General features: G+C 41.4%; 10 protein-coding genes across 10 annotated transcripts; 7 read left to right on the top strand and 3 right to left on the bottom strand.

The window, feature by feature from the left end:
* Positions 1 to 14: 14 nt before the first annotated feature.
* NRC2_4 (serine/threonine protein kinase, AGC) lies at positions 15 to 729 on the bottom strand (the record flags this gene model as incomplete). The annotated part of the gene is made up of 3 exons (XM_064830495.1): positions 15 to 207; positions 260 to 555; positions 613 to 729. The coding sequence occupies 3 exons, from the start codon at positions 727 to 729 to the stop codon at positions 15 to 17; spliced, it is 606 nt and encodes a 201-aa protein (XP_064682997.1).
* Positions 730 to 2,746: 2,017 nt separating this feature from the next.
* On the top strand, positions 2,747 to 3,180 carry ATC70_011300 (uncharacterized protein; the record flags this gene model as incomplete). The annotated part of the gene is made up of 4 exons (XM_064830494.1): positions 2,747 to 2,832; positions 2,893 to 2,900; positions 2,970 to 3,061; positions 3,118 to 3,180. 4 exons carry the CDS (start codon positions 2,747 to 2,749, stop codon positions 3,178 to 3,180), a joined length of 249 nt encoding a protein of 82 aa, XP_064682996.1.
* Positions 3,181 to 4,317: 1,137 nt separating this feature from the next.
* ATC70_011299 (uncharacterized protein) lies at positions 4,318 to 5,546 on the top strand (the record flags this gene model as incomplete). The annotated part of the gene is made up of 3 exons (XM_064830493.1): positions 4,318 to 4,487; positions 4,550 to 4,856; positions 4,917 to 5,546. The coding sequence occupies 3 exons, from the start codon at positions 4,318 to 4,320 to the stop codon at positions 5,544 to 5,546; spliced, it is 1,107 nt and encodes a 368-aa protein (XP_064682995.1).
* A 437-nt stretch (positions 5,547 to 5,983) lies between these two features.
* Positions 5,984 to 7,031, top strand: ATC70_011298 (uncharacterized protein; the record flags this gene model as incomplete). Its single annotated transcript, XM_064830492.1, has 3 exons — positions 5,984 to 6,413; positions 6,470 to 6,542; positions 6,605 to 7,031. 3 exons carry the CDS (start codon positions 5,984 to 5,986, stop codon positions 7,029 to 7,031), a joined length of 930 nt encoding a protein of 309 aa, XP_064682994.1.
* A 189-nt stretch (positions 7,032 to 7,220) lies between these two features.
* DNF1_2 (phospholipid transporting ATPase) lies at positions 7,221 to 9,458 on the top strand (the record flags this gene model as incomplete). The annotated part of the gene is made up of 7 exons (XM_064830491.1): positions 7,221 to 7,481; positions 7,536 to 7,679; positions 7,730 to 7,831; positions 7,887 to 7,922; positions 7,978 to 8,211; positions 8,280 to 8,864; positions 8,916 to 9,458. The coding sequence occupies 7 exons, from the start codon at positions 7,221 to 7,223 to the stop codon at positions 9,456 to 9,458; spliced, it is 1,905 nt and encodes a 634-aa protein (XP_064682993.1).
* A 775-nt stretch (positions 9,459 to 10,233) lies between these two features.
* On the top strand, positions 10,234 to 11,064 carry ATC70_011296 (uncharacterized protein; the record flags this gene model as incomplete). Its single annotated transcript, XM_064830490.1, has 1 exon — positions 10,234 to 11,064. The coding sequence occupies one exon, from the start codon at positions 10,234 to 10,236 to the stop codon at positions 11,062 to 11,064; it is 831 nt and encodes a 276-aa protein (XP_064682992.1).
* Positions 11,065 to 14,868: 3,804 nt separating this feature from the next.
* Positions 14,869 to 15,978, bottom strand: ATC70_011295 (uncharacterized protein; the record flags this gene model as incomplete). The annotated part of the gene is made up of 3 exons (XM_064830489.1): positions 14,869 to 15,456; positions 15,514 to 15,758; positions 15,816 to 15,978. 3 exons carry the CDS (start codon positions 15,976 to 15,978, stop codon positions 14,869 to 14,871), a joined length of 996 nt encoding a protein of 331 aa, XP_064682991.1.
* Positions 15,979 to 16,602: 624 nt separating this feature from the next.
* On the top strand, positions 16,603 to 18,730 carry ATC70_011294 (uncharacterized protein; the record flags this gene model as incomplete). The annotated part of the gene is made up of 9 exons (XM_064830488.1): positions 16,603 to 16,665; positions 16,723 to 16,980; positions 17,034 to 17,130; positions 17,183 to 17,403; positions 17,452 to 17,490; positions 17,551 to 17,622; positions 17,677 to 17,763; positions 17,823 to 17,934; positions 17,991 to 18,730. The coding sequence occupies 9 exons, from the start codon at positions 16,603 to 16,605 to the stop codon at positions 18,728 to 18,730; spliced, it is 1,689 nt and encodes a 562-aa protein (XP_064682990.1).
* A 169-nt stretch (positions 18,731 to 18,899) lies between these two features.
* PWP2 (U3 snoRNP protein) lies at positions 18,900 to 20,981 on the top strand (the record flags this gene model as incomplete). The annotated part of the gene is made up of 2 exons (XM_064830487.1): positions 18,900 to 20,363; positions 20,454 to 20,981. The coding sequence occupies 2 exons, from the start codon at positions 18,900 to 18,902 to the stop codon at positions 20,979 to 20,981; spliced, it is 1,992 nt and encodes a 663-aa protein (XP_064682989.1).
* A 124-nt stretch (positions 20,982 to 21,105) lies between these two features.
* ATC70_011292 (uncharacterized protein) lies at positions 21,106 to 22,977 on the bottom strand (the record flags this gene model as incomplete). The annotated part of the gene is made up of 1 exon (XM_064830486.1): positions 21,106 to 22,977. One exon carries the CDS (start codon positions 22,975 to 22,977, stop codon positions 21,106 to 21,108), a length of 1,872 nt encoding a protein of 623 aa, XP_064682988.1.
* Between the last annotated feature and the right edge of the window lie 462 nt (positions 22,978 to 23,439).

Raw genomic sequence — 23,439 nt, 5'->3', positions numbered from 1 at the left:
AGAAAATTGCTAGCTCAATGGCACTGTATATCACGACTCGCATTTAATTTACCATTTCCAAATATCAAATGTCCAAAACCTGCTCCTAACACTGTTGCAATCATCAAATACCCATTGTATGTCATGAACACAAGCATCAACCAGAAACTGATGGCGACAAGCACAGCATAGATAATAGATCTCAAAACGTGATGCTTGCTGGAACGTCTATAGCTGATAGTGAGTCTCTCATCCCACCCTCCAGTTACATCGCCCTTACCTAGCTAAAATCATATCCTTTCTCAAGAAGCAGACTGAATCTGAGGTTGTAGTGACATTGGCGCTTTCATACCCATCTTCAGTATGACCACCCACCAATGTTTGCTGGTCGGATAGTTTCTTTTTGTCTGCTTGAGACCATTGATCTTGTAAAGTCATTGTCCAGACACGTAGATATTCGTATCCTGCTGCAATACAGAATACAACAATACATGATATCAGCATCTCAACAGCATTGTGAATATGCCAGCTCTCGAAAACAACGCAGACGTTGTTTATTTGCCAGTTGAAAAGCATCTACAATGGGCATCTGCTTTAGACGACAGCCAGCATGATACAGTATTGGTACCTTACATTCATTGAGCAGCTCGCCTCTGGCATATCGTGGCCTGGCATTGCGTGACCCTCGTGTCCTGACATACTTGACATGTCGTGATTGCCTGGCATCATGTGTCCTTCGTGTCCTTCCATTGTCGATAAATTACAAAAGAGAAAAATGAATTAAAAGCTGGCACAGTTGTTCTAAATCACTACCGGCTATTAAAAAAAGCCAGCTACCCAATGGTCATATTTCAAGAAAAAAAAAAAAAAAAAAAAAAAAAAAACTCCATGCATGGTCCAAACCTGAGATATATGACAATATCTCAAAGGGCCAATTTACTGATAGATGTAATGAAGAATCTCTTGAAATCCAAACTAAAAACGACCACTTAAAAGACTTTTTAAATGCAATCCGTACAACATTTGCTTCAGCAATAGCCAAAGATCAGCTACTGTGCTACATGTACGAAAAAGTGGGAATTCTTTTCGTTGAAGAAGGCCCCCTTTGTTTCTTCTTCATTACTGGCCCCTCAAATGTTGACTATATTGTATTGGATCAAAACAAAACCTCAAGACAGAGAGTAGTTACCCAAGTTTCCGTCGCAAAATCATCAGTAAAGCGCCAATGCCAGCTGAATATAGTCAGCAGAAAAGGCTGTACCGCTGTACTGCCCCAAGCAAAGTACAAATTTAGGAGTCATTGTGGTAAAGGAGTAAACCAGCAGTAACCTCATCATTCGCAAGATCTAGTCCTGAAAATGTCTCTGAAGCTCTTATTTTGCCTATTGATGCATGAGAAATCTCCCGGTTTACGATTTGTCATTGAGATGTGCAATATATTAGATTTGAATGTTCTCTCAACTCATTCAACAGAATACCCTATAAATAATACTTTTCCTTACACAAGCGTGGCTGGAGCGATCATTGCTGCCAACATACGGGCAGATAGTGTATACGTTTTACCTCATACTTATCAAAAGTCTGCAAAACACTGCAAGATTTGGGCAAATTTGAGCCATGATTTCTCATGATAGGAGCCTTTTTAAGCCGTCAGAATAACACCATACAATTCCTCTCATCCAGCAGTTACTTCTTGATACGTTTGCTCAGCTTTTTTGGGATCATCAAAAATCGACCAAAAAGCTTGAGTGATACCTCATGATTTTCATCGAAAATCAAACGATCGCATTTTTGACACCAAAAATGAAGACCTCTACTATGGCATATATCAAGTTAAAACGTTCCTCTTGATCCAGCGCAACCTCTGAAACTTTGTTTATGAGACATTTCTATGTAAAATCTAGATATTTTGGCCAAAAGCCTCATTTCATATTTTTATACATTGCTCAATAAGCTTAGTCAAAACACCGTTTGGAATTAATGCCATTAAATGCGCCTTGCAAAGTACTTCAAGAAAGCTTAAAGGTGCATGGGATAATTAGCATAATTTACATAGTCAAATCGTACAAAATAGTTTAAAAAAGTCGAAAATTGATGGGAAATCAACAAATCGGGACAAAAGGAAATATAGCGGAGTATGCGTTTGTTTTGGCTGGCAAACTGCATTTCTTGTGAAAGTAACCGCTTTTTGTGAAGCTAATGGACAGGGGATTGCTGATTGGAAGGCACTATGACTAAGTTTTGATAGTTTCAACTGTATTCTTGACACAAGTATATATTTGATGGACTCCTTCATTGCACATTGTTTGTTCATGAGCAAATCCTAATGCGAAATGGCAAATTGTCACACTGTCGAAATGGTATACGATACTTTGAGTGGGAAGTTGATGGTATCAAATGCAAAAATCGACGAATTACACGTAAACAGATATTTGAAGCTCTTGTCGTATTAATACGGGCTAATATTTCGAAGTATCACTATTATGCAATTGATTGATATCTTCTGAACCAATGAAAGGAGCAAGTGCAACATTGGAATTAGCTTGGGAGGGAGTCGTGAGAAGCACAAGCGTACTATGGACATCAATTTGTTTTGATAATATGTGTATGTATGTTTGTGTGTGAGAAAAGCCCATCAGCAAGAAGCGTGAAACTACCCGCATGACCAAACATCAACACTATAAATAAGGAGTGAAAAATACAACAAACATTCCTATTTTTCTTATTGATACATCTTTATACCACCCCACTCTATCACACTCTCATCATGGTCTTTATGCAATTCATGCGTCAAAATCTTGCTTTGGCTCCTCTCTTTGCCATTGCTGGTGCCGGCTGTGCTGCCGCTGTTACGTAAGTACTAAAATTACATTGATTGGGCTCAATTAACTAACGTGCGTTCAATTCAAACAGATATCCACGTAAGAAAAACACTTGATGTAGCACACGAGATGTTGAATCTTGGGTTACTAACGTACACTTCTATATAGTCTACTTGCTTAAGACTCATCCTGAAATCCAAATTGACAAGAAGAATAACCCATACCCTTGGCAAAGTGTCCAACAACACCAAAACATCAAGGTAAGTACTATATATCCGAGTGTGAAAATGGGCCTTGTGCTGATTGAGTATGATAGTTGATCAATGCAACTCCTGCTTTCTATGAAGGTCGCAGAGAGCTTAAGCGCCCTCAATACTAAGCTTCTCCTATGTATATACATACACACGTTTTGCCAATACTCATGAATGAAAATATACACAAATAAAATCAGCCATCCCGTTTGCCCACAGAAAACATCCCAATTTAAAGCTGTGGTACATACTCACATTAAGCACTTGCTTGATGGATTACGTATCATATCATGCGTGTGACATTACTTCAATTGAACAACCAACTCCCTTAATTTCACGTCGTAAACATATTAAGACTATGAAGCTAAACTCTAATTTATTATCCATCGGGAATGATGTAAGGCTGTCGTGGACACACCAAGTAAAAGTACATATTCTCAATATGCCACTGTCAGCAGACAGTCTATGTACTTGTAGGAAAACATGGGTAACATGCTGAACATATGTATCTAATAAGTGACATCAAAACTGAGGGTCAATGAGAAAAAAAAACATTCAAGAAAAGTGCATCCAGACATGCTCGCAAAGAAAGATTCAGGGGTAAAATGTTACATCCTATAAATTTTGGCTGTGAAGAGTTATCCAAACATCAAACCGTCAACTTCTCCATTTCACTGTTGATACGATTACAGGTACCAATGGTTTCAGTAACAGGGGACACAGTAGTGCTACTTGTGCATTCGTAGCCACATAGCTTCAGTGTGAAGACGTACCCAGTCAACATTTCATGGAAGAATCAGGGATTTACATCTGGGCGAACAGAAATTAATAGCAATGGAACTAATGCTACATTGATCCATTGCCAAAAAAAAGCGTAAACTGTCATCCGTGCTAGGTTTTGAATAAGATCTAAAATATATATTGCTATTGCATACATGCAACTAAACTGGGTTTTTTATTGCTCTTTGCAGCATTTGCTGCTCGAGCCTTGCTTTAGCCTCCGCCTATACCCGTTTGTTCTGTGACCAAATGTGCAGTTTATTGAGAAAATGAACAGAGCTCTTTCTCTATTATCTACACAATCGAGCGTTTCTAGCAACGCACAACCTCTGTTGAAGCGGTTAGAACGTGTTTACAAAGCAAGGCTATTTACAGGAAGAGTCAGACAACGCACAGAACAAGCCACCGCCATATTTCCTCCTCAACTTTACCACCAGCAATCTTTCACCTGTTTATTCGCGTTTGCTTTTCCTTCCGTAATAACCATGTCAAATCCTATCTCGCATTGCCTTGCGAGACTCAATCTAGAAGACGACATCAAAGTAAAGCAGAGAACAGAAGAGTTTCATGGTCAATTATCCAGTGTGCCAGCAAAGTTTTTCGATAGTGGCCCCAATCTCAAAATTGTTGTGTGCATTCAATTAGCTTATGAGAGGTACGAACGGATAACATCAGCATGCATAACAGTAATTGAACAAACGCCATCATTACCTATAGCCTTGGAAATCTGGATTGGGACGTTGGATTGGGCTCTCGATTGGCAGGTTGTAGCACTCCAGCATACGAAAAAGCGCTCAGTCTATGCCGCAAACGACTCGACATTCGTCCAACTGTTACTTTTGATGCACTGACTATAGCATTAGGCTCTAGTACGATGCTGACTCCTGTCCAGGAACTATGGGACAACTTTGTGCAAGAGTACCCCAAAAAATTCACAGGCGTTGACAGGAGAAATGCGATACAAGACCTCGAGATGGCCGCCTGGAAAGGTGCTGCTGTCTTTTGCTGTGCCAAGGCTCATGGAGTAAGCGTATCAGTATCTGAGCGCGTATCATTGTATGGCTGACAGACTATATATATATAGGACGCTTTGTCCAAGGATAGGCTTCATACACTTTGCTTTTGCACCAAACCTGAATTGAGCCAGTGCATCAAAACTGTCGAGAGAACCTGCCTTACCAAATTGAATGAACTGAAAGTTAGATCTCGCAAATCTTTACGCAATACACAAACTCGCACGCCCAAAAAAGAGGCGAAAGAGAAGAAAGCAGAAACGAGCACTCCACAACCTATGGATATTGATCACACATCAAACGAGGCAAATAATCAACAGGAAGCGGCACCCAGCCCTATTGTAGAATCAAGAAGCTCGCGGAAAGCAGTAGACGATCAAAAGAAAGCAGCAAGCATCCAACAGAAAAGCCCAATCGATCAACGAAAGATTCCAAGTGTACAACAGAAAAGCCCGAGCATTCAACAGAAAGAGGCAAGCACCCAGCAGAAACTTCCAACCGTCAAGGCCAGCAAGCCAAAGCCCAAGAGAAAGGAGTCAGAAATGGATGCAAGTGTGGACAACGTATCCAAGAAAAAGACCAGGACAGTGTCAGGCATTGTCTCTATGATCAATGAGCAAGATTATACAACCAGCAAGAAGTTTCTGGAATTTTGTCAGTGGAAATCTACAATGATTGATCAGCTACAGCGTGCAAGTTAAATTCTCCTTTTTTTTTGTCTCCGTCCCTTTTGCACTGCTACAAAAGATACCCCCCCCCCCCCCTCAGCTAAACATTTATACATTTTGATGAGATTTACATTTGATATACTGCGATTTTAATGACGCTCCTATTCTCTCTCTCTCTCTCTCTCTCTCTCTCTTTCTTTTGGTAGCTTATTTTTACCCGATTTATACGAGATTATGCTACTATAATTGTTTATATGGATTTCAGATAGACGGCACATTTAACGGGATGTGATGTGAATGTATGTATTGATGTAGACACTATTGTCTTTAGTGACGGCAATAAATACTACTTTGCTAGTAACATTCCTCCCCTTTTCCTTTTAAACCAGACTTATAACTAGTTAAATACAATTCGCATCAGCATCTGGCTCTTTCCTTTACTCACTGTTTGATTCCATCTCTTTTCACACATGTCTTTAAACCATACAATATCGCTGACTGAACACTCAACCAGGACATTTTCAGAAATCGAACATGAATATTCTACACAACCGTTCGTTTCATCAGCCGATAGAAGAACCGCAGTGGAAGATGACATCCAACTCAAGCCGTATCCACCTAGTTATACAACACAAGTCATTGAAAAGAGCAAGGCCAGCAGCCATCCAGATAACGATTCCATCATGTCGAAAAAGAAGCGACGCTGGTTTGTATTCAGAAGGATTGCCTATATCGTCATCATGAACGCAGCTATTCCCATTGCCCTGTATTATATATTGAAAGAACATTTGCCTGCTGTGTGGGCATTGGTGTTATCGAGCACGCCTACCATGATATCGGTCATCGTCCAGGCCATGTTCATGAAGCGAATTGACTCTATCGGTGTAGCAGTTATATTTGGTAAACACCATTAGGCACCATGAGGTCATACAGTGTAAGCTGATCATCAACTGTAGGTTTTATATTATCAGTTGTTTTGGCAGTGTTAAATGGAGATCCAAAAATGCTGCTGTTGAGAGAATCCTTTGTGTAAGTGTTTGTTTTTTGCGATCTACATGTACTCCACTGACAAGCCTCCCTTATACAAACAGCACGGCAGGCGTCGGTGTGGTCTGTGCCATCACCCTGCTACCCATCCGTTACAAATCGTTTGTTTTAAAACCAGTGCTGTACTACTTGGCGAGTGATCTCATTCCACTCAAGCCAGTGCAATTTCAGGATCCAGCCAAACCACCACAGAAACGCATGGATTTCTACTGGCATCATTCGGCATTCTGCAGATTTCATTTTAGACTTTTGACAGCCATAGATGTCGTTATTTTAGAACTGGAGTTTGGGTTGAAGCTATTCTACATTTTGCGATTTGACATCGACACCGTGGTCGTTTTGAGCAACTCAACATTATCGGTTATTGGCATCATTGTAAGCTTGTCGACTATTGGGTACATAATGCAAATCAGAAAGCGCCTAAGAAAGGATGAACCACAAATGTTGCAAGAGGCTATGGCGGTTTCTTAATCATATCGCCTCGAGCGGATGCAGATCTCCAATTGTATAGAGTTTTATATTGGGGTTTTTAGATGATTTATCGCTGTTCCTATTTCTTCTTCTTTTCCTTCACTCTTTTTTCCTCTCTTCAATTTTCTTACTATATTACTGTTGTACATTAAACCATATTAAACAGGCCAGAAAAAAAAAGAGACCATCATGACCATGACAATGTACAATATCAACAAAAAGAGCTGTCGGTTTTTAGTTGGGCTGCTGTTCATGGCAGTGCTGGTGTATCTGTTTCAAGCGGGCACATTCAGCAAGAGCACATTCATGACAAAAGGATCTTCAGAGACTACTAATTTATCGAATTGGGATGCCACCAGCAACAATAGAAGCGCTCAGGTTGACATCATCCAGCAGCAACAGCGACCTAATGAAAAGGCCTTTGTTACATTCTTGTGTGATGATGTGATGGTCAGTGGAACCTCAACATTTCCAAATATAAATCTTATTTACCTGTTTTAATAGGGCGAGGCAACCGAAGTGCTGGTCTACTCTCTTAAACAGACCAACACCAAACATGATATCGTTGTGTTGGTACTGGATGATGTGACACAGATGGTTAGAAGCAGACTAGAATATCTTGGCGCAAAGATCATTAATGTCGATCAGGTAATTTAAATTTGTCACTAGTATCAATCGTTTACTTGACATATAAATAGATCAAGTATCCTTGGGATTCCAGTTCCGCTAGAAGAAAAGGTTTCAACAAGGCCTGTCGATATTCCAAGCTAAATCTATGGAATTTGACGCAATATGACAAGGTTTGTATATGCTGCAATCACAGAGTGCATCATGCTAATGCACGGAGGGTTTTAGGTGGTATTTTTGGATGCAGATACAATGGTTGTGAATGTAAGTGAAATGTTGGGTCTGTCACAAACCTTGAGATTGACTTGCAATCTCTCAGAACATCGATGAACTCTTTGGCTATCCTCAATTCACGGCTGCTGTTGATATCGGTGGTGTATTGAACACGGGTGTGTTTGTTGCTGAACCCAATGCCGAGACCTACAAGGACATCATGGCTACTTATGAGAATGCACCCAGTTACAACAAGGGAGACCAAGGTTTCTTAAATTACTATTTTAATCAGACAGCGAATCCATTGCCTGGTAATTACAACTTGATGATCAAATTTACCGTAAGTAGCGCGCTCGCTCTCATCATTATCTTTGCGGACCAGCAATCTAATCTTGTTCCCAATTATAGCATTTCTCAACACTAGCCTCTGAGTTTGTCACCAAGAATACTGTCAAGGTTTTACATTTTACCAGCGAAACGAAGCCTTGGAATTTTTACTTTTTGCATCAACGTGAATGGAGAGAGAATTACGACGGATACCTGTTTGGCTTATGGACTCGATCTCTTCGCAACATGCGCTCTCAATTGATAGAAGGCGGCTTATGGACATCCACCAACGACTGGGAAAACAAGGGTCGTGTAGCAAACATCTGTGATCGCCGTCTCAAGAGCAATTATGGACGCAGATACCCAAGAAAGAATCAATTCACTGTTATCGTCACACTCAACAAGCCTTCCATCAACAAGCAGTATTTAGAGCAGATGCTGCGCATGTACGCATCCTCCAAGAAGGTCCATCAAATATTTATCAATGGAAACTCAATCAAGGATCAGCACGGCGAACGATTTAGTTTGAATCAAGCATATCTCCGTAGTCTGAAGCTTCGCAAGCCTGTCAAAGCCGTTGCTCGTGGGTCCTACAACACCGTGAATTGGAAGTTCAGCCCTATTCAAGGCATTACCACTGATGCCGTCTATCTAGCAGATGAAAATGTAAGTGTGCATTTTGGTCACAGATGGACAACGTCTCACATTATCAAACAGATCATCACATCACTTGAAGATCTTGAATTTGCCTATGATTTGTGGAAAAAAAATATGGATTCCATTGTTGGGTTCAAATCAGATGCCCACAGCCTACAAACCGCTACCAACAGCTATACATTTGTAGAAAATGTTGATAGTGCCAGTCGCTACAGTATGATCAGCAACAACATGTTTTTGAAATCTGACTTTTTGTACGGTTATACGTGTATCATGCCCGAGGAAATCCATCAATACATCGATACATACCCAACATGTCGCGATATTGCTATCAATATGCTTGTGAGTGGACAAACTGGCTCAAGTCCCATCTTGGTGAAGGCTGATTATGTGTTTGAATTCGAAGACAACCATCCTCAAACCATTCGTCAACGCTCTCAATGCATCAACGAATTGTCTGCCCTGTTCAACGGTAAGAATCCACTCAACTTAAATAATGAGGTTGTGTCCAAGATGTCGCCAGACCAAGTGAATACACCAGCGTCTTGGGATACTTGGGCTTCTAGTATAGCGGCTATCAAGGCAGAGAAGAATTCAGCATAAATATCATTTCCCATTCACACTTATAGAACATCCCCTCCTCTTTATTACAATAAAAACATGTATAAATATCTCACACAGTGTGCTTCGGCTACACAGTTGCTGGATAACCCATCACATGACACTATATCATCAAAACGGTTTCAATCCCGAGCCATGCCACACCGTCATTGGTTCTCACAGCAAGATATCTTTGCGTTATATCTCTGTACTTTAGACTCTCGATGTGTTTTGAATGAGCCAAACTAGCTCAGGACAAAAGTCTATAATGATTGAAAGCAGAAACAGGTCTCTGGGCCTCTGTCTTACGAGATGATTGTTTGTTTGTCGAGTCAAAGCAAACATTCTAAAACATCAAATCATAATCATCATTGGGCCGATACACTTGGTAATTGGGGAGCACAGATAGCGAAAAATATCATCATAAGGGTCTTGTAATCAACATCCATTTTTCTATCGCTCCACATCCAAATTTGTCAAGTTTCCTTATCTCCTCGGCTTGATTTAGCACTTGCTCCTTAAGAGCACAAAGGATGATAATGAATCTCAAGTTTCTTTTTTTCTCTCTTCCTTGTTTTCACTTACACTAAGACACCAATGGCTGTATTCTTTAAAAAAGACGCCTTTGGAATGATTCTAGATAGAAAAAAGGTACAGGAGAAATGGACCTCGCAGTTTTTTTTTTTTGCTGTGCGCATGAATTATGAACAAATTTCTCACAGCAATTCTGTTCTTTTTCTTTTGTTCCACTTGATTTCGAATCCTATAGAGCAAAGACATGGTAGTCAAGCATCAAGCCAAAGAATCTACCATTGCCGAATCCATTTTGTCATTGTTCAATTCCTATCTGGGGATCAAACATGCAAAAATGAGACAGCCAAATCATCATAAAAATTTGTTTGTCAGTAGTGGAGGAGGTTTACGACCGCACACACCAACGAGAACGACAGATGCTTACATTACACCACAGACTGTAACTGCTCCAATCACCATTATAGACGATCGACATGACGATCCTCAAGATTGGGCATATCTTAGTAAAAGCGAATCAACCATCTCATCGGCTGGATCCAGCTGGAGTTCAATGCATAGCAATTCTGTAAATCGTCATCATCAGGCCAGCATTAGCTCGATAACATTGTCTGAAATACTGTGCGACCACTACGTACAAACACATTCATCGAATCCATTGAATCAAGAACCGGTGCCTTTAGAGACTTATAGGGTGTTTGAGGCATCTCGTCGCAATTCGGCATCATCCCATCATTCAAATAGCAGCGATAGCTTAACAAGTCCAAATGAAGATGACGATGACGATGATGATGAAAGCTGGTTTATATGGGACAGCCTACAAAAGACCAAAGAGTGGATTCAGGTAGTCGATGAGGAGCTATTCTTACCCAAAGAGAAAGTGACAACAGAGGTGACAATTGCAGTACAGCCAAAATCAAGAGGCATCCGAGCCAATTCAGCCCATTTGCGCATGATTGTAGCTGAAGTCAATATGATGCGTGCTAACAAAATTGTCTGTCCCCTGCGAGCTCGAGGATCACTGCCTGCAAGACTCGATGCATTCACATATAATACACCTAGTCCACTCTCAGATTGATCATACCTTATACCCCTACCATGACTCTCAACTTTTAAAAATAAAGAAGCTCATTATATACACGGTCTATTTTGAGGATATAAAAAAGATCTATTATATTCGCTTCTGTTAGATGTATGTTGCTCAACATCAAGCATAGTAATTTAGCACTTTGGTATTAGTTAGTAATGCCAGTCAATTTTCAAACTACTAATTTGCTCTGGGTGCTTAGTGCAGTGTCAAGAATTCGTTTGATTCTCATGTTGATTTTTCTCGAGTAGCTTGCTGAAATCACTATAGATGTATACATGGACTTTGCCAACGTTTGTCGCTGCAGCGAACACTCAACCATTGGGTCAATGACGGCTTTCAACGCATACAGGCGATGGACCGCTTGAGAGACATGAAGCGTGTATCCTACGGTCTTGACTCAGTTACTATTGATTTGCCACCTAAACCATTATCTAATATATATACTGTAAAACATTCAAAAAAGAAGACAAGCCGATCATATCCTTTCAAAATCTTAAAGAATTGTGTACCGTACAAGGTGAATAAAACCATCGGCAAAGCCGGCAATTGAGAGGGGGTTTGGGGGTAGAACATAGCGCATCTAATTCAACATTTGATAGCACTGATTTATAGGGGGGGGGGGGTACCGTAGTGAAGCAAAGGTGCAAAGCCATGGTAATAAGGCGTTTAATCCAACACTCGGTAACATTGATCTATATGAGGGCTTGATCGCAGCGAAGCAAAGGTGCAAACCTATGACAATTAAGCATCCAATTCAGCATTTGATAGCATTGGTTTATACGAGGGCTTGATTGTAGCGAAGCGAATATGCAAAATCATAGTATCTAAGCAGCAAATTCGGATTTTCATTTCCATTTTTAATAAACATACCAACAACATAGCGCATCAAAATTTGCCATGAATTAGCTTTACCAAAATCAATATGCCTTCTGTTCAAATTAGAAATTACACAGGCTATAGAACTACTCTTCCAGAAGGTTTCAGCTACCGAAGAAGTGGTTCATGCTGTATAAATAAACTTTATAAAGCAATACACAACCAAATTTGACAGCTTTCAAGCCTTCATATCTTGGCATGTAGACCTTTCTGAGCCACCGGAATAATGCCAAACAATTGTACTTGAGTAGTAGTAACATCCTGACACCTTTGCTCAACTTTATTAGGACCTAAAAAACATGGTCAAAAATCAACCAAAAAGCATGAGGGATACCTCATGGTTTTCATCGAAAATCAAACGATCGCATTTTTCACCTTGAAAATGAAGACTTCTACTATGGTATATATTGAATCAAAATGTTCCTTTCGATCCAAAGCAACCCCGGAAACCTCTTTTATGAGGTTTTCATATGTAAATTATGGTTATTTTCGCTAAGAACCTCATTTCAAATTTTACCAAATTGCTCAATAAGTTCATTCAAAACACATATCACAACTAACATCATTGGAAGCACCTTGAAAAGTACTTCAAGAATGTATTAGGAAGCGTAGGGTGATCATCACAATTTATATAGTCGGATACCATAAAATAGATTAAAGAAGTCGAAAAAAGACAAAATCTATCCAATCTTGAACAGAAAAAAAATGAACTGAGTTTAAATTAATTTTGGCAAACAGGCTTCGCTGCTGCTGGCTGACCCAAATACCTTTCTGATGATGACATTGATGATTGCGATGCTGATTAAATGAGGACAATGGAGTGGAAAGCACAACTGAATAGTCCGAATACCTTTTTTGGGGAGCTTTGCCACATAAAAGTGTCTTTTACAATGACAATATCTCAAAAAAGTCGCTATAGACCTTACACAAGTCCTATATTTACTTATGACCAGCTTTGTGTCGCCATCTTATTAAGAGCATCAGCAGCAGTGAGTGATATGACAGTTCTACCATTAGAAAATGACGATTGTGATTTACAAATGCTGCATAAAATTTGAATTTTCTTTCACATTGTCCCAGTAATAGGCTTCATTTGATATCAGTGTAAGCAAAAGAATGCTGAGGGAGATGCCTCCTTTCCTCCTCCTGGCTCTGATATAACCTTTCCTTTTACTAACTAATAATTGGCTGTATAAAATCTAATTGATATACCAAAATGCTAGAATATCTGGTTTAAAATGTCTTCAGTGAGAGCTCTCAGGGCGACGCCGACATCGAGCGTAGCGAGATAGATCGGCTAGTATAAAAGAAAACGATTCAATAGATTGGAAATAGCTGATTCAGTAACTCAACCTGCTGTATTTCATACATTGGGTCATATCTTCCATGCTATTGATATATTGACACTTTCATATTGCTACATCGAGAGAGATCCAACGAGCACAGCAAGCATTTATATGCCATCAATAAAAGTAGGAAAGCTCTCAAAGTACCATGAAATTCAACTTTACTGTCAGCCTTGGTGCTTTTCACGAGCTTCAGCAGAAAATCGCACTGTCATAAGACACTTATGTGATGATCAATCTTCAGCAAGGCGAAACTCTTTATTTCATGGTCAAGCCGTTATGCAGCGATGTTCAGCAGGTGTCCTTTGTTGAATACGTTAATTGCCATAGAATTCCTCTTCATTTTCAATCTTTTGTCAATAGATCGCAAGCGCCATATTCAAACTCGGTCAAATTTGTTCTAACGTTAATGTCAAAAAGTACTGTAAAGCGCTTGATGTAACATTTGATGATAGGAAAGTGTAAATCAGGAACAGAGCTGCTTGTACAACTCGTTGCTTTTGAACAATTTACTCAATAAAATCAAAACAGGATACCGGCAGCTATTAGTGATACTGTAATTGTTCTTGTAAATATCAACACCAACATTAATTGAGGCATGATGTCAATGCTTAGGTCCACCTGCAAGGACATTTTATAAACCATCGCCTACAGCCGCTGCCGCCCTCCAAAATTAATTCAAAATTCGCTTGACATTCTGACTTGATTTGTTAATTCTAAAACGTTTTGAGCAAAATTCGATCTATTTTGCCAAAATTGACTATATAATTTGTGGTGATCATCCCATACTTCCTAATGCATTTATGGAGTACTCTTTTAAGGCGCTTCTAATGGTGCCAACGATAATAGATGTTTTTAATAAATTTGTCGAGCAATTTTGGAAAATTTAAGTTTAGGATTTTGGGGAAAATGTCGTGATTTTACATATGAAGGCCTCGTAAACAAAGTTTCAGCGGTTACTTTGGATCCATAAGATTTCATTTTGATTCAATATATATTTTAGCAAAAGTCTTCATTTTTGAGGTGAAAAACGCAATCATTTGATTTTCGATGAAAATCATGAGGTATCACTCATGCTTTTTGGCCGATTTTTGGTGATCCCAAAAAAGTTGAGCAAAGGTGTCAGAAAGTAACTGTTGGATGAGAGGAATTGTACAGTATTCTGTTATTCTGACGGCTCAAAAAGGCTTCTATCACGAGAAATCACGGCTCAAATTCACCCAAATTTCGCTGCGGTTTGCATATGTTTGAGTAGTTGGAGGTAATGTGAGTAGGCTATCTGTTTGTATATGAGTTGTATCCATTGCGACAAACATAGAGCATCGTAGTAGAGGCAGATGTACAGCTGCAGGTTGTCTATAAAGTTTTCCAGATGATGGTAGACAATCGAAAAACGAGAATTGTGTATAGGTTGATAGGATCCAGGCCAAAGTTCTGTTCTATCAAGTCTGATTTTACGTAAGATTTACCCTCTAAAGAGCTGAATGCTCCTCACTGAACTCAAAGATATATTGTAACAAACTAATCTTGTCTTTATTCGCGCAATATATTTGCCTATGTTCATATTTCACTAATCTCTGTATTTCTCAAATAATGCTGTGGCGTTCACAAAATCCACATTTCCGCCAGAAAGAACAACGCCAATGCGTTTAATGCCCTGTTCCCTAACCATACGTCTGAAGTCCTGGTTATAGAGAGTGACAGCAACACCTACAGCGCCACTTGCTTCCACACAAAGCTTTGTACGGCCCCACATCAACTCCATGGCATTGATAATTTCCTTTTCAGATGCCGTAAACACATCATCCACATGCTTGAAGATTTCAGAATAGGGAATATCTCCCAAATTTGTTAATAATCCATCGGCTACAGACACTGAAGCGGCATTGGTTAAGCGTTGCTTGGATTTAAACGTTCTGTAACAATCGTTGACCAATTCAGGTTCTGCAGCAAATACTTTGATATCGGGCTTCAAGGATTTTGCAGCAATAGCACATCCAGTCAACATGCCTCCACCGCCCACTTGCACCAAGATGGCATCCAAATCCTCGACCTGGGAGAGAAGCTCAAGCGCAATGGTGCCTTGACCTGCAATGACATTGGGATTGTTGAATGGATGAATGAAAAAGGCGTTTTTCTCCACTCTAAGCTTTTCAGCCTACACAAAAAGATTATTTATTTGCTGATCACAGTATCGCGCATTCACACAACTTACGGCTGCTTCACGAGCAGATTGAAAAGGCTCACATTCCACCACATGAGCTCCGTATCCTCGGACTGCAATCTTTTTGATTTCTGGTGTGGTTGTTGGCATCACAACGTAGGCAGGAATACCTCTACTCCTAGCAGCCAAAGCAATTGCTTGAGCATGATTACCACTGGAATGGGCAACAACTCCATTTGCAGCCTCTTGATCCGTCAAAAGAGCAACAGCGTTACTAGCGCCTCTAAACTTGAATGCTGGAGACATACGCCTGTCAGCTTGATCTGCCCCTTAGCAGCTCTGTACCGACTTACATCCAGTTTTCTGTAGCAATTCACACTTGAAGAACACCTCAACTGGGTGATCCTCCACGGATGCCAAGGTATTGATGGCAGTGCTTGATTGCACAGGGGTACGGTGTACATTGATACGCTCTGCTGCTTGAAGGATATGATCAATGGTGATGTTAATTGTCATTTTATAAGAGAGATAAAAAGATAAGTAGACGATGGTGTAAAAAAAAAAAAAAAAAAAAAACGGATTGCATTTTATATCTGTGGTAAGCAGAGTGGCACAATCAACGGTGAATAAATAAGAGTCAGAGATGGAGATGGTATTAGTCTCATCAGATGAGCTGTCCTCCATTCAAGCTACTGTGGGATCTGACAGAATTACCGCTTTAATGGTGAGAGCATAGCTGCGGCGGCCGTTGGTGCAACTGAGCTGCTTGTTTCCAGGCCCTCTCAGCCATCATGAGCAAAATGAAGACGTTCGTTCAATCGGATATAACGCCACACCCAAATGATGTCTTTGCCTGGCAAATTTGTAAGCGAGTATTTTTGTTAGCTACTGTCTTGAAGAAGCCTAACCATCTACCTCTTACAAGCCATGATTGTTGCACCAGTTTCCATGTCAATTTCAAACAGAGGCTTCTTCAGTGGCTCATCATTATTGTCAATAGAGCACCGCTATCATGCAGTTTTTACACTCACCGCATACATTGATCAATTTGCGTCTCCGTTATCAGTCTGTGTGTGTGTGCAACACTTATTTCGTTTTGTTTTCTCCTCCTTCATTTCTTATTCTCTATCTCTCATCAACATGTCTTGCCAAGCACGTCTATGTAGAGAAATTATCAAGGAAGAATTTGGCAGCTATCCTGCGGTAACCACTTGCTTGAATTTATAACAGTGAAAAAGACGCGCTGATAGTCTCTCTTAGCTGATTGCCAATTTGCTCTTACTGAAGGGACGTTTGACCTTGCCAGATCTAGTCAGGTTCAGTCGGTTCAAGGCAAAGCATGTGCGAGAATGCCTTGTTGTGCTTATACAGCATGGCGTCATGTATTTCTCAGAACCTACAACGGATTCAGCGAAATCAGATGCTCCTACGTATTATGAAATTGATCCAGAGAAGATATTAATGAGACTTCGAATGGGGCGTATCATGCGCATTTCTGAAGAGCATTATGGAAAGCCAGTAGGTTGAGTGGCTTTGTGTATTGCAGCATATACTCAAGAGACATTCATTAGGGATCTGCTATATGCAAACTGCTGTTCTTATACGGAAGAGTGCGGTTGAGCCAAGTATTGCAGTGGGCAAAGGTCAACGACGAAAAGCAAAAAGACGGTACATATGACGAAAAGGGATCGGCGTGGCACTTACTGACACAATGGCATAGAGTCAGCATACCTGAGGGCATTCACATTGATGGCTCAGGAACAATTCATTGTAGCTGTATTACCTCAGCACAGCCGATCGGTCACTGACAGATACATGGAAGCAGAGGAAAAAGAGCTTGAAAAGTACACCATCATCACGTCAGGAGACGCAAAACATATCAAAGAAATAGCCAAGGCAAACACAGATGCCATATATCATCAGGAAGAGTTTGTCGGCATGGTAAGTCAGCCGTAGCGCGTATTTGATCTACCGGCTCATTGTATTCAGAAACGACGAGCAAGTGATACATTGCAATCAGAGGCCAAGGTAAGTTTGGCACACAGACACATGAAGAGAGGCAGAGGTGCTGACAAGACGGACGATTAGCGTCGGGCCCAAGAAGCAGGAGACTACACATTTGAAACAGAGGAGGAGAAGTTGGAATCTCAGGGACGAAAGGTACGTATCAAGTTCTTTTGAAAGAAATCTTAACTCAACTTGTGTCCAACATAGAAAAGCAAACCTTTGCTGTTTGACATTGATCCCAATGTGTTCTTTGGATTGAACTATAATCGATACAACATATACTTTCGAAACCATGTAGGAGACACAGGGCTAGAATGAAAATGCGGGTCGATACTGAACATTGGCTTCATTAGATGGTTGTAGAGTTCGCTACAGATAGAATCAACCGCACAGCAGGCGTTGTCATCAAGACATTCTTCAGGCATGGAAAGGAGAAACTAAAAGACATCAAGGACGACTATTCACGTATGTTTTCTTGTAACCAGCTGTTCCTTACCTCATCACTAACGCTCAATACACAGCTGCTGCAACACCTTCACACATTGCCAATATGCTAGATGCCGATGTGTTTCAACGAGACGACTTGCTACTGGACCTAGCACCTGGCAGTGGCAAAAGGAAAGAATTGCCAGATGTCAGTCAAGTAGTGAACGGATACTTTCAACTGCTTTTGTCAGACAATGCAGGGTTTCTCAAGAGACGAGACGAACTTGGCGCCAATCAATACGCTGTCAACTTTCAGCGCGTGCGACAGTTCATGAAGCGGCACTTATTTGAAGGCCTCTTGAAGGAGCGTTTCGGCATTGCGTCGTGTCGCATTGTTCGCATCTTGCTGGAGAAGGGAAAATTGGAAGAATCGCAAATACAGAAGTTGGCCATGCTGCCACCCAAAGACGTCCGATTCAAGCTAGATATGCTGCTGACACATGGCATTGTGGATATTCAAGAGGTGCCTCGATCTGCTGACCGCGCTACCAGTCGCTCATTTCATCTGTGGTTTGTGTCAATTGACAAGTGCTTTGAGGCATTGATCACAGATATTTATCGCACCGTCACAAACCTGCAACAACGCAAAAATGAGGAGCTTGTCAGACGATCTCGACTGTTGGAAAAGTTGGGTCGAATTGACGTGCTTGCCAACATGGAGTTGCTGAATGAAATCGATAAAGCAGAAGTCGGCAAGATGGACGCTATTGTGTCAAGAATTGAAATAGCCAAAGATCGCTTGGACGCCATGCTGATGATCCTTCGAGACTTTTAACAGTTCTCCAACAACATTCGCGTTGCTTGAAAACAGAAAAAACTTGACACGGCGAGTCACCTGGGTTCCTCTTTTGATTGTCTCTTTCATACCTCTCTTCTTTTACTTGTATTGCAAATTCTCTAATAAATAATCACCATAGTACAACCCACCGCCCTCCAAGTTTGGCATGTATAGAATAGCACACAAAGGAATTTTGGCATCCATTCGACCCAGATGTATCGCATTAAAGCCAATACAATCCAATGCCATCCTGTTTCAGCAGCGTAGTAACGCAACACAGCAGATCATCCCCAGGACCGAATCGACAGAACGCACTTCCAGCATGATCAAGTTTCTCTATCAGCACAAGCAAAGACCTATCCCCACTGCAGACAAGCATGTGATTGTGACCAATTGTCCTCATTGTGTCAAACTACGAAAGAACAGTTTTGCTGCGTACCTGGACCTCCACAAAGGGACTTATCACTGCAAGACATGTAGAGCCAAAGGCGGATTTCCCGAGTTCTCCAAGCTACTATTGAAAAAGATGGAATCTCCCCAACACAATGATTATGCCATCTTGTCGACCAGCAATATATTGAGTAGTAGCAACAATGCAAAGCATACATTTACCAGATCACAAGCTGAGATTGACAGTTATGCACAGAACCTCATCCACGATGAAGCCACGTTGCAGAAAATAGAGTCAGAACATCATATCAACAAGGACACATTACGGGCATTTGGCGTGGGCATCACCTCGATCAATGACGGTAAAACACCCTGCCTGACATTTCCACAGACGACGTTGACCTACAAGGAAGTGGAGGGCGACTTTAAAATGGATACAGTGCGGCTCAAGTTGTGCGATCTTGACAACCCCGCACATGTTGTTCAATTGGATCCACCTACCAGTGGTAAAGAGAACACGGAAGGATTATTTGGCTATCAAACAGCCTCGTACCAGGACGATACTGTGATACTCACCCGTCGAGAATTTGACGCCATGGCCGCTCATCAAGCGACTGGATTGCCAGCCATCTCGATTCCCTCTGCCAACTACCAGCTTCAAGAATCCGTGTTGCCCTTGCTGGATCGATTCAGTCGTATTTATCTGTGGTTGGATGATGATGTGGATGGACAGATTGCAGCAGAGCGATTTGCTCGCAAAATTGGAGAGCATAAATGTCTGCTGATCAACACAAGACAAGGTGAGTTGGAGGGCCCCGTCAATGCCCATGATGCTTTGGTGGCAGGCAAAGATTTGCAACATATAGTCGCTGCGGCACGAGGTATCAAGCACGACCAAATTGTGGATTTCCGAGATCTGCGTGAAGAAGTGTACAATGAAGTGCTGCATCCAGAACAAACGCGCGGTGTCCAGAGTAAAGACTTGCCGACATTGAGCAACATTACCAAGGGCCATCGGGCAGGCGAATTGACCATTTTGACAGGCCCTACGGGTGCAGGCAAAACCACCATCATCAGTCAACTGAGCTTGGATTACTGCAAATCAGGCGTACCTACCTTATGGGGATCCTTTGAAATCATGAACAAGCGACTGGCCAAAAAGATGCTGTATCAATTTGCAGAAAAGGACATTAGTCTGAATCCCAAGGAATTTGATGAAATTGCAGATAGATTTGAGCAGGTAAAAAAAAAAAAAGAAAAAAAAAAAAAGAAAAAAAGATGAGCAAGTGGGGGCTGTATGAGATGTCTTCTGACACAGTAAGGCAACTAGTTGCCCTTGTACTTTTTGAAATTCTTTAGCAGCACAGCCATCAGCGATGTCCTTAAGGCATGCCATCATGCAGTGTACGCCTACGACGTCCGCCACATTGTATTGGACAACTTGCAGTTCATGCTATCACAACAAGGAGGAAACAGTCTAGACAAGTGGGATCTTCAGGACAATGCCATTGCAGAGATCCGCAAGTTTGCTACACAACAAGATGTGCATATCACATTGGTGGTGCATCCTCGTAAAGACAGTGGTGCCAATGAAGAACTCGACATTCACTCCATCTTTGGTAGTGCCAAAGTGACACAGGAAGCAGACAATGTCATTATTATACAAAAGTCTCGAGAGGACAGACGCTCCCTGGATGTCAAAAAGAATCGTTTTGATGGCACATTGGGCTACGTGCCTTATAAATTCGACAAGCAAACCTTCAAGATCCACGAACTCTCGCCTGAAGAACTACGCAAAGCCAAGAATGAAAAGTTCAAGTATGGAAGTACGTCTGTCAGGCTTCAAAGAAGCAAATAAACACCAGAGCCAATTCCATAAAGTGTATGAGGAGATGGAATGTCTTTATTAATACAAGGAGGAAAGAGAGGAGAAGGGAGGGGAGGGGGGGATTTCTATAAAATGTACAAAAAATCTATATATACTACTTTGGTGTTGGTGATGGTGATGGCTGTTGATCCCATTTGTTCAATGTCAACTTGAGTTCTTTCAAGCCAGGCTGTGTGATGGGCAATGTAAAATCATCGATCAATTGCCGTGCCTTGGATATCTGTCCTTGACGGTACGCTGATCTGGCCAGATACCACACCGTTTTTTCATCCATCACTACGCCTTTACTTTTAAGCAACTCGACCACCTTTTCAGCCGCCACGAGATCCTTGTTCAAGACAGCCAATCCACGCACCATGATGTTCATTGTCACCAGCGTGGGCCTCAGTTTCTTGATTTCTACAGCTTCGTTCAACAGTTGAAAAACTTGCTTTGGTATCTGGTTCTTGTACGTCTTTGATTTGTGATAGTGTAAAAAGTAAAAGTCCATCATCATGTTGTACGTGTTCATCTCAGAAAGAGGACTATCGCCATGCTGCACTGGTATTTGGGCTCGGTTCTTGTTGCTGATGATGGAATCAAACAGGGAACGTGTCTTTTGGAGGTTTTTGTTATCTTTGGATCGCACGAAGCCATATAAAATGACAGACTGCAGTACATTGTTGGAGCGCAGCTCTTGTTGCTCTAGCTTGTCGTAGAGAGCGCTGATTTGTTTCAAGTCAATCTTATCAGAGTGGCGTATGAGGCCATGGATCACGGTGGTAAAACTGACGATATCGGGTTCGGGTATGCTGTCAGTAGTAATCATGGACGTCAATACATGCTGTGCGCTTTCAATTCGGCCTTGCTGACAAAGAGATCGCAGCAGTAGATTATAAGCGTAGGTCGAGAGTTTGGTTTTCAGTCCAAGTGTTGTTTTTAGCAGATCGGCAGCGGCAATCGTCTTGTGTTGATCCAGTAATGCTGATGTGCCCGCATTTAAAAACTCTTCCTGCTTGGTGGATAAAGGCACAATAGCCGACACTCGATCAAATGCTCGAGTCAATTCGGGTTGATTGGGATTGACACACAACGCTCTGAACAAGATGCGTAGGGTAACAGGGGTAGGTGTGATCCCTTGCTTCTTCATTAGATCCAGCCATTGCTCCAATGTGTTCCATTCCTTGCGCTGTATCGCATGCTTGATGAACGTGTTGAGCGTAGCGTGATTAGGCTGAGCACCCTCGTCTACCATATCTTGATACATCCTTAATCCAGGCACGTCTGCTCCTTCCTGGTTCAGTCGCATCCTTAGCAAAATGTTATACGATGCTGTATCCGGTCTCAAATTGCGTTCCTTCATCATGCTGAATATCAGTCGCATGTGTTGGTATTCCTCGAGGTCTTGACAGGTGTTCAATGCAGCATTGTAGAATGGCATGACATTGGCTGAAGCGCCCTTTTCAGGCAGAGCGTTGATGATGGGCACTATATCTCGGTTAATGACATATTTTTTCAGCAAGATGGATTTCAGAATCTCCAATTGCAGATACAAGTAGTGATTGTTCCAAATCTCTAGCACACGATGAATAGTGGGTACTGGCCAGTAAGCTGCAGCGTCTACTGTCACTCGCACTAGATCTCTGTCATATCCTCTGGCCTTTGCTATTGAGCCCAAAAGATCGGCCAGTTGCTCGGGCGATTGCTTTGACAAGCGTCTATAATAGGATTTTGCCTGTCTGGTTGTGTATTTCTTAGTGAGCACCGAGAATAGCTCTGAATGTGTCTCGGAGAAGGGAGCGTCTTGTTTGTTGTGTAATTGATGTGGTGTGGTGGTAAAGTGTCGAGTGATGGATGGTGCTACTGGGCGAGGGTGTGTTGCTAAAATGCCAGGGTATTTGGATGGACCATAGGAGGATGGCTTTAGTTTGTGCAGAGTAAAAAGAGGTTGATATTTTCTAGAGCATAAACAGGAACGAAATACCATTCCTTATACATGCTGTTTCTTTCAGCCTTTGTTGTTTTTGTTGAATAAATATGAAAGAGAAGGAAGGAGCGTATTGTTTCAATTTTTTTCTTTTGCCATGTCTGTTCTCCCCCCGCCACAGACTACTACTGCTTGCTGCTGCCAATGAATGACAAGTCAAGACAGCGCCCCCATAAACGTGCTACTAGTGGTTTGACCCTGGGCTAGGCACGTCATATGCTTGTAAATAAGGTGGTAGTATTGGAACTCAAAAAACAAGCCGACGTTGCCAACATTGGATCTCTGTTAAATGTCTAGTAGTAGGCATTCTAAGAACCTTATCCATGTAAGGCATTGCATCATGAATGAGGACATATGACGATGACGATCATCTTGAATAGAGAGGCAATGGCATGTCAATATCCAATGCGCTACATGCCTCGACTGTCAAGCATGGCGATCTACAGGTATACTGCAAGCATG

The sequence above is a fragment of the Mucor velutinosus genome (assembly GCF_035048745.1).
Source record: "Mucor velutinosus strain NIH1002 chromosome Unknown tig00001564, whole genome shotgun sequence".
NCBI lineage: Eukaryota > Fungi > Mucoromycota > Mucoromycetes > Mucorales > Mucoraceae > Mucor > Mucor velutinosus.
This window is presented reverse-complemented; position numbering and strand designations above follow the sequence as displayed.